A 14,327-nucleotide genomic window follows, 5' to 3' on the forward strand; every position below is an offset into this window, starting at 1 on the left:
TCTGGTTTCGATTAGCACAGGATTATTTCTCAATCAACGCTGCTCTCGATGCGCATTTCAAAAACGTGTCCAACACAATTCACCCCTGTTCCACCCGATTTGTTTTTTAAGGACACTTTGCGGCCTCCTTGCCCGCATGCGTTGACCAGTTATCGACTCCCTCTTGATGGGCGGAGTCATGCATAAAGCACAGTGACTTCCTCCGGAGTCAACACTTACTGCAGGGCTCACACAACTGACCGCCTCCCCTGTCACCACTCAACAGCTGAGATGGCTCTGAGTGGTAGAGTCGCAGTTGTGACCGGAGCAGCAAATGGAATAGGAAAAGGAATAACGGAGATACTTCTGCAAAACGGTGCCAAGGTAAAGCTTCAGACTCAGCTGTGCTACGCAGCATAAACAAACTTGTGTGCCATAATAAAAAAGGGGAAGATAGGGGGGGAAGTGTGTGTACAGTGCTAGCAACTTTGTTTTTCAGTCTGGAACTGAGTCCTCCTAACATTTTTATTTTCTTTTAATACGAGAAGAAAAAAAAAACAAAAGTGTCTTGGGAATTTAAACCCACTTGAGGCGAATCTTCACTCATGAGCTATTGTTGAAAATAAGGCTTTTAAACCTCAATTATAGGCAGAAATACCCTCATAAGTTTAGAGGATTTGGCAGATCCAAGCTCCCGCTTGACCAACTGCAACAGAGGGATATCCATCCATCCGTTTCAGCACATGTGCTTCATACTGCAAAATTTCTGGTACCTGCTACTCTTTAAGGACAACGCACACAGGTGTATTGTCTGTATAGAGTACCAGATGTAATCATTGTGTTTTTTCTTTCCTTGTCTTTTTTTTTTTTTGGTAATGCCCCCATCCGTCCGTTGGTAATGCCCCCCCCCCGATAAAAAGGTTTATGAATGGAGCCTGCTGGTTGTGGAATGTGAACCTGTGACTCCGTGCTCCGGGCCTAGCTATTGTTTTGGTTGTACCTCTCAGTATAACGCAGCACAATTCAGCAGCACCACAGAGCACAGCCTCCCAAATGATTGTAACATTTTCAACAAAACTGAACATTATAACCTTAATGAAGGCGGGGTTTTTAATTGTAGGTCTACATCAACTTCAGATAATTGGACCTAATAATCTAGTGTGTGCCTGATGATCCCTCACCTGTACAGGTAGCGCTCTTGGATACGAATGAAACTGCAGCAGAGATTTTAATGGAAGCCCTCAATAAACAGTACGGACAAGAAAGAGCTTTGTTCCTCAACTGTAACGTTGAATCAGAGGAGCAGATCAAAGGTAATACACACACACACACACACACACACACACACACACACACACACACACACACACACACACGAAAAACAAAGTAGGGTAGTGGGGGACGTACTGAGGACTGGAAAACAGCTGGAAACGCAGTTACTGGAATAAACAGACACGTACCTAGAAACACATGAAGCTAATCAATCCCATCTGGACTTTTTAGAGTTATTTATGATTTGTTATGGAACCAAACATTCCAGCCAGTAGATGGTTGCCTGTCCTGATACCGGAAAGCTCACAAACTCAGGGACATTTTGTCTTGAACTAATCCTATCGTGTGGCATTAAGTTCCAGGTCGAGAACCACACCTCAGATTAGGTTGAGGTATGCAGTTAAAATGTGAGGAAATAATTTACTGAGATTTGAAATGGTTGTGTCAACAGTAGAGAGATTAAAAACACCCTAAAGCCTTTATGTACTTAAATGATTTTAACGTTGTTACGTGCAAAGGGTTTTTTTTTTCCATTATGGGTCAGAAGAGCAGGCCTGAATCGGATGTGTGTGGTAAAAACAACATTATTTTCTTCTATGTCTACAAAATGTTTTAAAGTTGTGAAATTTCCATCACACATTCCCATAGTCTAAGGTCTTCAAATGTCTTGTTTTGTCTGAAATACTGTTCAAAACATAAAGATATTCATTTCACTATCAGAAGTGTGAAAACCAGAAAATATTCACACTTGAAAAGCTGGAAAATGTTGTAAACGAGAAAAAGATGATCAAAATTGTTACCGTTCAATTTTCTGGTGATCAATCAACTTACTGATTGTTGCAGCTCTACAGTGAATGACGCCACTCTAAAGTGGCTCTGTAGCTGTCCAAGTAGGCCATATAAAAGAAAGAGCTCAACTTGTTGTGAAATGAGAAGTTAATTACTGTCTTTTCCTGTTCCCAAGCTGCCTTTCAGAAAACCGCAGAAACCTTTGGAGGAATAGACATCCTGTGCAACAATGCCGGCATCTTGAATGAGAGCACGTGGGAGAAAACTGTCTCCATAAACCTCGTAAGCAGCAGAAAGAGCAACACACTGCATCTGGCTGTGATAATGCCTCATGCACTTACTTGTGCCATCTACTTTTACAACTGACTCCAAAATAAACTTCAGCCATTCTGTGTTGTAGACTGGCGTTATCAGGGTAACTTACCTGGCTCTGGAGCACATGAACAAGTTGACCGGAGGTCGGGGAGGGGTCATCGTCAACACAGCATCAATGGCAGGTAAAGCTTCGTTTTCACCCAAAACACTGCAAAAATTAGCATTGCAACTGCAAATTTTCGTTTTTTTTGTATTTTAATATTTTAAGGAGCGCACACACTTTTGCACACAGTTCTTGTTTGACGAGCCTAGCCGGAACAGGTACTGCTGTACTTGTAACTACTTTTTTTAAACAGCAACTTCACACTTTTTTAAAAATCACAGATTGGTAAATACCCAGAACACTGGATTCCTCTCACCTCTCACTATCGTCATACTACTGAACCATAATCCACAGGAGTCTGTGACAAAATCAAATGAAGCCTCGCTAGTTGTTTTATAAAGCAGAGGGGAGAGTCTGAAAAGAGTCAGAGATGTTATCGGCTTGTTAACCGATGTGGCTTACAGTGGGAAAGACATTTATAAGGACATTATCTGGAAGGTTGCACAGGCAGTTGTAGTAATGATTTCATCAGTTTATGCTCCATGTTTGAAGAAATGTAAAACCAGTGACTTTTTTCATACACAAACCGTACTTGTCAGACACATGATATGCATTTACACTCAGTCTCATAAAACACAGTTGTTCCACATTTCTGTCTCTGTGAACAACTTGTTTTTCATCTGCACACAACTGATAAAATGAATTAATATACTTCGAAGAGGTCAGAATTGCAAAAATATAATTCTTTACATATATTAGATGCTTTCACGACGCAAAAAAAGGTCTTCGGTTTGCAAAAACTTCAACAGCCTGCAGACCAAGATTACTGGTATATAGATAATAATTTAATGTGGAACCAAGGATTAGTCTTTTGGCCCCATCTCTGCAAACCAATAGTAAGATGTCCATAGTCACAGCACGCAGATGGGAAATTTAACAAGTGCCATGAGGTCTCGATTTTACTTTAACAGAAAATTGTTGAACATGAATACGAGAGAACATACACAGAAAATTTGTGCCGCCCCTTTAAGTCAGGATTTTACCAACTAAAAATGTTTTAACCCGGACGTTGACTGATAACCCACATCTTACAGGTCTCGGCCCACTAATGAGCTGTCCTGTCTATACAGCCACCAAGCATGGAGTGGTCGGCTTCACCCGAGCCATGGCGGTAAGGAAGATTTTTCTCTCTTTTTTTTTTTTTTAACATTTTTTTTCCTTGGGTTTTTGCAGAATTACATAACATTGTGTCATAAAAAAAATACAATTTATTGTTATTTGTAATGTTCCAAAAAAGATCACAGACATATACTGTTACAAAGAAGTGGGCAGGAAGGCTTTCTTATGATAAAGTCAAAGAAGCGGAAGAAAACGTGTGTACAAGAATTTACATTGGAAACTGAGAGTGAGTTAAATTGTTTAGACTAAGTCTTGTGCACACACAGGTCTGGAAATCATTGCAAATGACTTCAATAGCTTTCAAGTCCTGATATGTTAGCGATCGCAAGCTTGCTAACGATGCTATGCACTTCCTAGATCCATTAAATCGATTTAATTATTTTTATCATTATTATTATTATTATCTTTATGTTTGGCTACTGTGTAGTAATTTGTTAAACAAATGCATTAAAATTACTTTGTGGTGCAATTTATTACACCACAAAACATGAATCCAGCCGCTGTTCCATGTTCTTGATAAATTAATGGCAAATTTTTTATATTGTACATTTACTGAATAAAGTTAAATTATTGTTTTACTTCTCTCTTGTCTGCACACTCACTCAGTCGAATTTGGTAAATGACTTTTAACTGTCAATATAATTAAATTCATCATTAGTGTGAGGTGACGTAGCTCCTTACAGTAGTACGGTTATTTACCTGGGCACTACCTGGAAATGTAGTTAAACCAGCTGTGTGGCTACTCCTCACCACTGCTCAGCGCTCCCAGTAGCCCCGTTTCCAGCTGCAGGAGGCAGCTGCTCCCAGCAAACAAGTTGTGATAAACCCACTGTACGCAAACCTGCCCAGCAACAAACAGCAGACAGACAAAATTAGCGACTAGCTCGTGAAGAAAGTGGAACATCAAAAGAGCAACTAAAGAGCAGATGTTTTTTTTCCCCACAGGATTTGGTGAAGACTGATAACGTTGCTATATGCCTGCTGAATATGCATCTGTATGATAACACATCAGCCATAATCGCTCCACCGGGTGAAGTCAGGGCTGTTTCTTTGTCAACTTGTTATTGAGATCTCCTGTCCCCAAGAGGCCATAAGGAATCATTTAATGCAGTTTTAAGAACCATGTATGAATGGGTGAATGTAACAAACAAAAAGAAAATCATAGTGGGACTTTTTCCTTTTAGTGTCTGTATTACACATTCATGAACAGCTGAAGCCTAATTGTGTGCGTCTTTCACTAGGCTGCCTCTACCGTATCAGGCTACGGTATACGGGTCAATGCGCTTTGCCCAAGTTTCGTCCAAACTGAACTCTCCTCCACCATCACATCCAAGTTGGGACAATTCTCTCACCTAGCTGCTGCAACTCAACAATGCATAGAAAAGACTAGGATATTAAGGTGACTTTTTGCTCGTGTTGTTTTGTTGAAGTTGGTACAAAGCCTCACAAAATCTAGACTTTTTCCTATGTTTCATTAAATAATTTCCACCGTGTGTTCTTTAACATCGTGTTACGCGCGTTAAAGTACATTATTGCATCCATATTCTCTGATGTCACTGTACCTTTTCGTTTCAGTGTGTCCGAGGTAGCTGAGTCCCTCCTCGAGCTGGTAACAGATGAGACAAAGAACGGAGAGGCTCTCATGGTCTTCCCAAAAGGAAAGAAATACATGACTTTTCCTTCACTCATCCCGTAGCTCTTGGCAGTGACAACACCATCGTACAGTACCAACCCTTGGACTGGAACCTGCAATCAAAACTGCAATGTTTCTTGATAGTTTAATGCGCAAAATAAAATTGAAAAAAAATCCCGCAGATGCTTTGAGTACAGCAGACAAGGAATTTCAGCTAAAATACCTTCAGTGGTCAATACATTGTACACAGAAAGGTCTAAACTGTGGGGCTTTTTTTCCTTGTTATTTTGAGCACCAGTAATTTGCATCTTCTACTGGTTTTCATTAATTTTGCTTGTAGTTTAACTAATGCTGCATTATAATCATTATCATAATCAACCTACCATAATTTTTCCCCTGTGTTTCCTCAATTGTGTCAGCAGTCATTGGAACATATGAAAGATTACTGTCACCTGATTTAAAATGCAGCAAATACATAATGTATTTTGGGTGATGACTTTAAGGTGTTGCTATTTAACTGGCAAACGTGTCCGTCGTAAAGGGTCAGTTCATCCAGATTACCACATTTTTTTCACCACTTAGGTTAATTGCTGGTTATTACATTTCATAATCACATACCTTTCTGCACACTATGTCATAACGTTGTAGTTTGTAGATAATAAAAATACTCATGCACATACAACACGCTGTTGTTGGTTCAGGTGTTCCTTTCCACACAGTATAACAAATCAGTGATTGGGAAAAAGACTTTACAATATGAATTTCGATATTTGTCTTTTTGGTTGAAAGTGTATTATAGAAAGGTTGCGGTGCAGACAATCAGTAGGTATCATGAACCTTTTGGTCCATGACTGGAGCTGATCCTGGCAGCGTGCACCGCAGGAGGGAGTCGGAAGCTGTCCAAACTTACAAAACGCTGAATGAGTGTGCCTCTGGTTCCGAGTTAAGTCAGGGGCTTGGTTCATGGTATACTTGCTTGCAGGTCTAGTATATTTTTTACTTGCCCCGGAGACATTTTAGTCAACTACGGTAAGTTACAGAGCAGATACAAAACAGAGTCCATTTCTTGTGGTAGTTCATGTGTATGTGAAGGACAGAGTGGGCAATGTCGTCAGCAAAGTAAGCAAACTTGTCTTACATCAGTTGTAAGGACACTAGTTGACCTAATGTATTCCGTGACCCTAACCATCACAAATAAAAGCCTAACTCTAACCCTACCACTACCCTTAACCTTAACCTAAACCCAACTCTAACCTGAACCCTAAAACCAGGTCTTAACCTTCAAACAGCCCTTTTAAGTTGTGGGGACTGGCCAAAATGTCCTCACACCAATGGTTTCAAAACAAAATTTGTACAGACAACCACAGAAAGGATGTGGTTTGAATTCAGGAAAATCTGCAGCGTTATAACTCACAAAAAATTTACTTACTTTAACACCCCATTGTCTGCATATGTTTGAGGTACATCAGCGACGTGGGAGAATTGTCCCAGTCTGTCTAAAATGTGGGAGAAGAGGTCAGTTTGCACAAAACCTGGGCGACTCGTATACCATAGCCTGAGGCAGAAGAAGCAGCCTAGTAAAAGATATACACATACACACAATTAGTCCTCAGCTGCTCAGGGGCACAATGCAAAATACAAGCAATAAAATGAAAAGAATGTAAAGACGATGTTTTCTTGTCTTTATCATAAGAAAATCGGCTCGAGTGAAGCCGCCCACTCCATGCCTGGTGCCTGTACAGACAGGACAGCTCAGCAGTGGGCCGAGATCTGTAAAATGTGGGTTATACCAACATATATGTCAACATCATGGTTAAAATTTTGTCAGAGATTTCACAACATTTTGTGTTGCAAATGAAAAGCTAGTGTCCTAATAACTCCTACCTCAGGTTTTCATTGAGAAACTTTTTTTTTGTAAAGTAATAATATAAAGTATAAGCCTTTACACGTCCTATCAGAGGTGGAACAGAGATTAAAGATCTCACTCACCGCAGAGACCTGTGTTCAAACACAGTAATGGTGTTTCTAGCTTTAAATTAAAAACTCTGCTGTTTCTCTTAGCCTTCAGTTGATTTTTTTCTCTACTGTGCTCACCTTTCTACATGTATGAACAAAATTTATACACATATTAAAAAAGCTTTTCTGTCTATTTGCTCAGTGCTTGAGGAGATAGAAGAAAGTATTCCTTGCCATTTCCCTTTTTTTGAAAATAAAAACCTTGACAGTGCATTGTGGGATGTCAGATTGTAACAGCTTACAAGGTTTTGGGACACATTTTGCGTCCACTTGCTCTCATTCAAGACGCTGGCATTGTTGCACAGGATTCCTATTCCTCCGAAAGTTTTACAGTTTTCTGAAAGGCAGCTTTAGAACGAAAAATAACAGAGTTAGATATTAACTTTTCATTTTACAACCAAGTTGACGTCTATAGCCCACTCAGACAGCTGCAGAACTATTTTTTTTTTCTTCAATGTGGCAAATACATGCACTAATTTAAAACTTTCCGTAATTCTCTCCTCAAAAGAAAAACTACTGTGCATCAGACCCAGGACTGGCTAACTCTCAATATCCCACAAGTAATTATTAACCTTGGCAAGACTGCCGTCCTGTACTTTGTACCATAAAATACAAAGAATTACAATATATTAATTTAGGGACATTAAAATTTGAAACTTGAAATTTAAACCTTTAATTTTGGACTTTGTTTAGAGATGTATGTGATTGTTTCCGATGCGGTTTGTGTGTGACCGGCTGTATTTTGTTGCGTCCTATCTCTATTCTCTCTGCTTTACTCTGGTCTCTCTTGCAAAAGAGGTCTTGATCGCAATGAGTGTAACTGATTAACCGTAACCATGATCTTTCCCTGACCTTGTCCAAAAGTTTTAATTGCCCAACCCTAACCATACCTTAACCATAGTTTATTTGCCTGAACCACCTTTCCTTATCATTAATCATACAGTGCTCGCCATGCACATATTGTAGAAAGTGTAAATTAAAAAATTCACACATTCCTGTCAGTTAACGTATTTTCCTGGGTTTTGCAAACTGTCCGATCGAAATTCTCATCTGGCGACGCAGTTGGTAGTTGAGACTTCAGTGTGTGTTTCTGGTACCTTTTTGATCTGCTCCTCCATTTCAACATTACAGTTCAGGAACAGAGTTCTCTCTCTTCCGTACTGCCTGCCGAGGGCTGCCTTTAAACTCTTCCCTGCAGTTTCCTTCACATCCAGGAGGACTACCTGAACAGGTGAAGGCATGTCAGAGAGCTAGACAGATACATACTCTATGTACAGAATGCAGATACATACTCTAAACCATCTCAAAGCATGATTAATTACCAAATATACTGTGCTTGTAATTTTTTTCAAAAGGATATGATACAAAAAGAAAAGGACGAACAAGTATGAAAAGTGTGACAAAAAGCCATTAAATGATAGGCAACTCTATCATTGTCTGTATTTAATTAACAGTGAGACAACACTGCCATCGCGAGGTCTAACCGGAAATTATAACATGACCCCCTATAACTTGCATCCAGCATCATAACACAAGGCTACGTCAAAACCCGGTGCATGGCTGGACCTCCCTTTGTCTGTTGCTCTCCTACTCTCCGTGCTCACATATACCGTAATTTAATGGAGCAGAATTCCCGATAAAGCTGTTCTCATTTACATGTTTCTCGGTGTCAGTTGTCAGACAGTGGAACGAGTAAGAAACAGTGACTTGAGACGCAGCCCATTAAGGGCACATGTTAACCAGCAGTCACTTCCAAACCGTTCCCAAGCTGCGTCTCTGCACTGCTAAAATTCAGATTTAACAACACGTCTAACAAAATCACCACACACAACTGCTGTGCTGCGATTTCGGCTATATTTACTTGTAAAATGATCCCCTCGGAAGAGACACTTAGAAGCTCATTCACGTCTGTGTCAGCTAGCGTGTGGTCGACTGTGTGAGACCAGAGAGAGGCGTGCCTGCTGGACCTCGCGCCCGCAGGGCAAATCTGGCGACTCTGTAACGGAAAAAGTGGCAAAGGGTTTGTCGCTAAAACGGTGCGAAACGTCGCTAAATTTAGCGACAAAGGCGCTAAGTCGGCAACACTGCCTTTAAACGTCCCCCCCTGATGACACAATAGGATCTGTGGCAATTAATTTTAAAAGAGAAACGACCAATGAGGTAACTCCAATCTCGGTCAGCTGACCAATGGTGCAACGTCAGCACTCAGTCGCTCGCTCAGTCAAGGACATTACGCAGTAGGTCCATCCGTAAACACACTCGGCCTATACACCTTTTAGATAAAAACATTAGAAAAACAATACTTTAAAAAAAGACTTTTTGACATTTTAACAGCATAATATTGTTAAAGAAAGGCAGTTTGAGGAATACCAGATAGTTCAAGACCTAAATGAAAAACAAATAGGTGGAATATAGTCCAAGGTTGCTAACTACCCGAGGTATGCATTAAGGGATAAATATCTCTAGTCTACAAATATAAAATTAACGTCGAGAATTACACACTGTCAAGGCAGTGCCGTCTGGCTAACAAAGTTTGGCACTTTCCCTGTGCTACATCGACAATGCTACCAATACTTCAGACAGAAGGTCTATAGGGTAAACTCAGTTTCATGTACCTTTGGTAGAGGTCCGCATAGATTTTCCTCCAAACTATCCTCAACACAAAAGCAGTAAGATCTAAAAATGTTATTCAGTTTGCTACAACAGTTAGCGGCACAACTCAGACTCAGTTCAGGTAAAAGTTGGATTTCCAATTGTCGCTTCTCAGTCACTCCTCGTTAGTATAGTGGTGAGTATCCCCGCCTGTCACGCGGGAGACCGGGGTTCGATTCCCCGACGGGGAGGCTAGTTTTTTTTTTTTTTTCTCAACACGACTTGATGTAGCTATTGCTGTGCTTGTTGGTTGTCCGCTATATAGCTGTAACTTTGTTGTGGAGGCTGTGGTTTCGAAGGCTGGATCTAACGTTAGCTGTGATTAATACTTGTTGGCTACAGCACCTAAAATACTTTATATTAGCACACTAACTGTCTAATATACATTACACATTAAAAACCTGACTAACGCTAATGTGTCACAGCCTTGCTAATCATAACAGTCAATGTACACTACCAACTTTGACTTTTTCCCATTTCAAAAACTGTTCTTTAGTCGATTAAAGCTGTTTAAATAGAAGCAGAACAAATATTATATATAAATCTAAATGATATTTTAAAATATTTCTAATCGAAGTACAATACTTTAATAAATACTTCATAAAGAATACTACCAATGTATATGTGGAATGTTTACATGACATTTATATTCAGTTAGAACAGATATATATTAACATTAGACTTATTTATGTAAAATTACAACTATTTTATTTTACATTATACTTGTATGTATTAGCCATCTGATTTAAAGTTTCGCTTAAGCTACAAAATCCAAAACTACATAATTTTAAGGCAAAGAAAGAAAAAGAAAAACTAACCAGAAAAAAAAAGTGTTTCCGCCCGGTTTCGAACCGGGGACCTTTCGCGTGTTAGGCGAACGTGATAACCACTACACTACGGAAACTGTTAGTATAAACGGGAAAGGGAGATTTTTTATAATATCAGTGTATGTACAGCAGACATATAGTAATGAAAAACTGTGTCATTGTCATGATTTATGTCCACAATAACTACAAACCTTAGGTATTAGCCAACATAAAATGAAGGCCTAAATTAGGATAAAATGAGATGTAAAAAATGGAAGGTAGTTCTGAAAGTAAAAAGTGTGGATGACGTGGAAAAGACTTTTGGCCTGAGAAGCTCTGCTGTTAGATAATATTGACAGTTTTCAAAAACAAAGATTATTTTGTTGAAGGGAAACCTCCGCGTCCATTACTGTAATACGTCTGCTTTCTACAGCAGCACTGCTCTCTGTTGTGTGTCTGTACCACTGATGGCTAATTGTCTCCACCTGCTGGCTGACCGAAGTTCACCAGAAACCAGAAAGTGGCAACCCACCGGAACGTCACCCATTGCTGTTTGGAAGCCTCGAGTCTGGCGCTCTGGCCGTCGCCATCTTGTGTTTTTTGGAGCTGGAAGTAACCATTTACTCAAGTTCACCAGACACCTAACACATGGGAACCGACTTCTTGGTACATTTTGCCCGTAATAGGCCCTATTGAATGAGGAGAGAGGTGTAGGCAAGTCCTTTTGCAGTAACATCCACAGCTAGCAAAACACAAACGCACCGCATCAAACACTAGTAAGGCTTTGAACACAACATCACACACAATTACTACTATTTGGTACAATGAAATACATTTATTCCAATGTCCAGGGAAATATTTTCTCACATGATGAATATTGTGTTTGTATGCATGCAGTGCCCATGTTTAATTCTTTAAGGAAAAAAGTCAATGTGACATTTTTTATATATCAGTGTGTTTAAATAAATTTTAAACTAAACTCTAAATTAGTTTTTTTTTTTATTCCTATATTTCTATTATCATATATAAAATTATGTTTCCATTTTTAATCACATTTCTATAATAATTTTTGGACTTTTAGTATGTAGTATTATATACTTGTGAGAACACAGTGGCTTAATCCTACTGTACTTGTATCATTCTTTTTCAGTACAGTGTGCCTATGGCATTTCTAACAGGTCAATTCCAGGAGACAGGGTTGGTTGGGGATGAAAGTTTTATGCTAAAGAAGGTTATTTTTGGTGAGCTAGCCCTTTTTTTTTTGGTATCATTGAATATGCCTCTGTAAACATATCTATATGTATTAAAAGTCGCATTATGATGTGAATCTTTTGTTTTTAATTTTACAGGCCTCAAATGTTTACGTAAACAATGCGGACTCTTTTCAGATTTTTTTGTCTGAAATTTCATACTATATATGGATCTCTTCAGTTCACATGCCTATTTCAATGTAAATGTATTTCTTCTATAATTGATATTTACAGTATGTCTTCAGTGCGCCAGTGAGCAATAATGCATTTTTTTTGTTGTAACCAAAGATATATTTGGCACATAACCTACATGATCAATCATTGCCTCTGGGACTCAATCAAAGAACTGCATCATTGAGATGATTGAAAAAAAAAAATGAATCTATGAAAAGAAATGAGAAAAAAAAGTTTTATTAGTTTGTGGCAAAAACAGAATAAATGTGTTAAGTAATTCCCCGATATTTCTCCTCTGTTTTATCTTCATAAGTAGGTCTGCAATTAAGAAATAACTATCAATATTTTCTCTATTGGTATTGTCTTCATCTCTCACTTGCTTTTCACTGTCGATATCTCGGGATGTTTATGACTGATGCAGCTTGTTTCCTTACACTTGAAACATTGTAAGCCTTTAACCTTCCTCTTGTGTTAGGGTCGGCACGACCCCTTTTTTATGTTTTAAATGCATAAAAGAGCCACATAAATTATCAAGGCTTTTTGACTTTGTCAGGAACCTCTATTTCAACAAAATAAAACAAAAATAAATGTTTTAACTACATTATATAATGCTCTGGTTGAAATTATGTCCTTTGTGTCGATAGGGTCAGTTTCGACCCAGTTATAGAAATAAGCTTATAAAGCAATAATTAGAGTGTTTTGAGCTATTTATGCCATTGTCACTAAAAAGAGTCATCATCGCTATGACAAACCTTGAAGGAAAAAAGTCCATGGTGACATGTGGAAAGACACTGATGAGGAATACCTGGATGCTTATATTGGTGTTCTTCTTCTTGCTGGAGTGTACAGATCCTGTAATGAGGCCACTGATAGTCTCTGGGTCGCATCGACAGGCAGAAATATTTTCCGGGCAACAATGTCACTTCGGACCTTACAAACGATATCAAGAGTCCTCAGATTTGACAACAGGCAAAGCTGCCTGTGAGTGGCATCCCTGAGAAAAACCAATCCTCGACTATAACAAAAACAAAGGAGGACTGGACAACCTGGACAAGCTGACTGCTACCTACACTTGCCAGCGAATAACCAGGAGATGGCCAATGGTTGTGTTTTACAACATCCTTGATGTGTCTGCATGTAATGCGCTTGTGTTGTGGACCCAGATCCACCAAGGGTGGAACTCAACCAAACAAACCAAGCGGCGAATGTTTCTTGAGGAGCTGGGAAATTCCCTTGTCAAGCCACACACTGAGCGAAGGGAAACGGTGCCCCGAGACCCAGACACTGCAGCCTTGGTCAGACAGCTGCAGAGCTCACCTAGCACTCCGTCCACGCCATCAGCAACAAAGAGAGCATCCGCACCAGCATCCTCCTCAGCCAGCTCTGCCTCAACACCAACCACAACAGCCACAGCCACAACCCCACTCAGGCCAACTGACAGAAAGACAAACGTATTGTGCTTCGACTGCAAGAAATATCTCTGCAAAGAACACACTAAAAGTGTCACTTTTTGCCAGATATGCATCTAAACACACACGCATACACATGCATGTTCTTGCACACAGAGACTTTTACTCTGATTTTGTTTTTTATTAGTTTTGGAACTAGTAATTGGTTTGATTTGCTTGATTGGCTGTTGTTTGTTTGACCTTACAAATCTATATTTTGTATTATGACCTGTTCTGCTTTTCATTTTGTGTTTATATTAAAGTTCTATTGCTGAAAAAAAAAGACTTTTTTGCCTTTTTGTTGAATTAAATATATATGGGTCGAAATTGACCCGTAACACCATAGATGTTACTATAGTTAATATTAAAATGAAAAAATAAATAAAACAAATTTATTTAAGAGATGTGTTCTAATACTCCTAAGTAATAGTCAGGTAACACAACAACCTTTTATTTATTTATATGATTCTCTTGAGGTTCATTTTACCATTTTTTTTTAATTGTAATCGAAGGGTATACTGACAAAAAAAGGCCCAGAGGCTCACACCAAAAATATTAAAACCAATATTTTCATGGATAAGGAAGCCTAACAAGGTAACCAAGAGATGATAAACAAATTGGATGATAGCTAATTGTTTTTAGTGTAGTTTACAGCTGATTTAAGACACGGGTCAAAACCGACCCGTTAACATGAGATGGTAACAGAAAGCT

At 39.1% G+C, this 14,327-nt stretch overlaps 1 protein-coding gene and 2 non-coding genes across 3 annotated transcripts; 2 read left to right on the forward strand and 1 right to left on the reverse strand.

Moving 5' to 3' along the window:
* Positions 1–175: 175 nt before the first annotated feature.
* zgc:56585 (uncharacterized protein LOC393297 homolog) lies at positions 176–7,446 on the forward strand. The gene is made up of 7 exons (XM_040149775.1): positions 176–363; positions 1,169–1,292; positions 2,216–2,322; positions 2,441–2,537; positions 3,553–3,629; positions 4,879–5,036; positions 5,213–7,446. Exons 1-7 carry the CDS (start codon positions 271–273, stop codon positions 5,331–5,333), a joined length of 777 nt encoding a protein of 258 aa, XP_040005709.1. The 5' UTR covers positions 176–270; the 3' UTR covers positions 5,334–7,446.
* Positions 7,447–10,057: 2,611 nt separating this feature from the next.
* trnad-guc lies at positions 10,058–10,129 on the forward strand. Its single transcript has one exon. It is a non-coding gene; the product is annotated as a tRNA-Asp (tRNA).
* A 640-nt stretch (positions 10,130–10,769) lies between these two features.
* On the reverse strand, positions 10,770–10,842 carry trnav-aac. Its single transcript has one exon. It is a non-coding gene; the product is annotated as a tRNA-Val (tRNA).
* Between the last annotated feature and the right edge of the window lie 3,485 nt (positions 10,843–14,327).

Source organism: Xiphias gladius, chromosome 17 (genome assembly GCF_016859285.1).
Source record: "Xiphias gladius isolate SHS-SW01 ecotype Sanya breed wild chromosome 17, ASM1685928v1, whole genome shotgun sequence".
NCBI classification, from domain to species: domain Eukaryota; kingdom Metazoa; phylum Chordata; class Actinopteri; order Istiophoriformes; family Xiphiidae; genus Xiphias; species Xiphias gladius.

What these genes read in the sequence shown, in the direction of transcription:
- zgc:56585 (XM_040149775.1), top strand. Translation starts at nt 271, where the DNA reads ATGGCTCTGAGTGGTAGAGTCGCAGTTGTGACCGGAGCAGCAAATGGA. An exon ending in TTCTGCAAAACGGTGCCAAG is followed by an intron (nt 364 to 1,168) that starts GTAAAGCTTCAG and finishes TCACCTGTACAG; the next exon opens with GTAGCGCTCTTGGATACGAA. An exon ending in GCTTCACCCGAGCCATGGCG is followed by an intron (nt 3,630 to 4,878) that starts GTAAGGAAGATT and finishes GTCTTTCACTAG; the next exon opens with GCTGCCTCTACCGTATCAGG.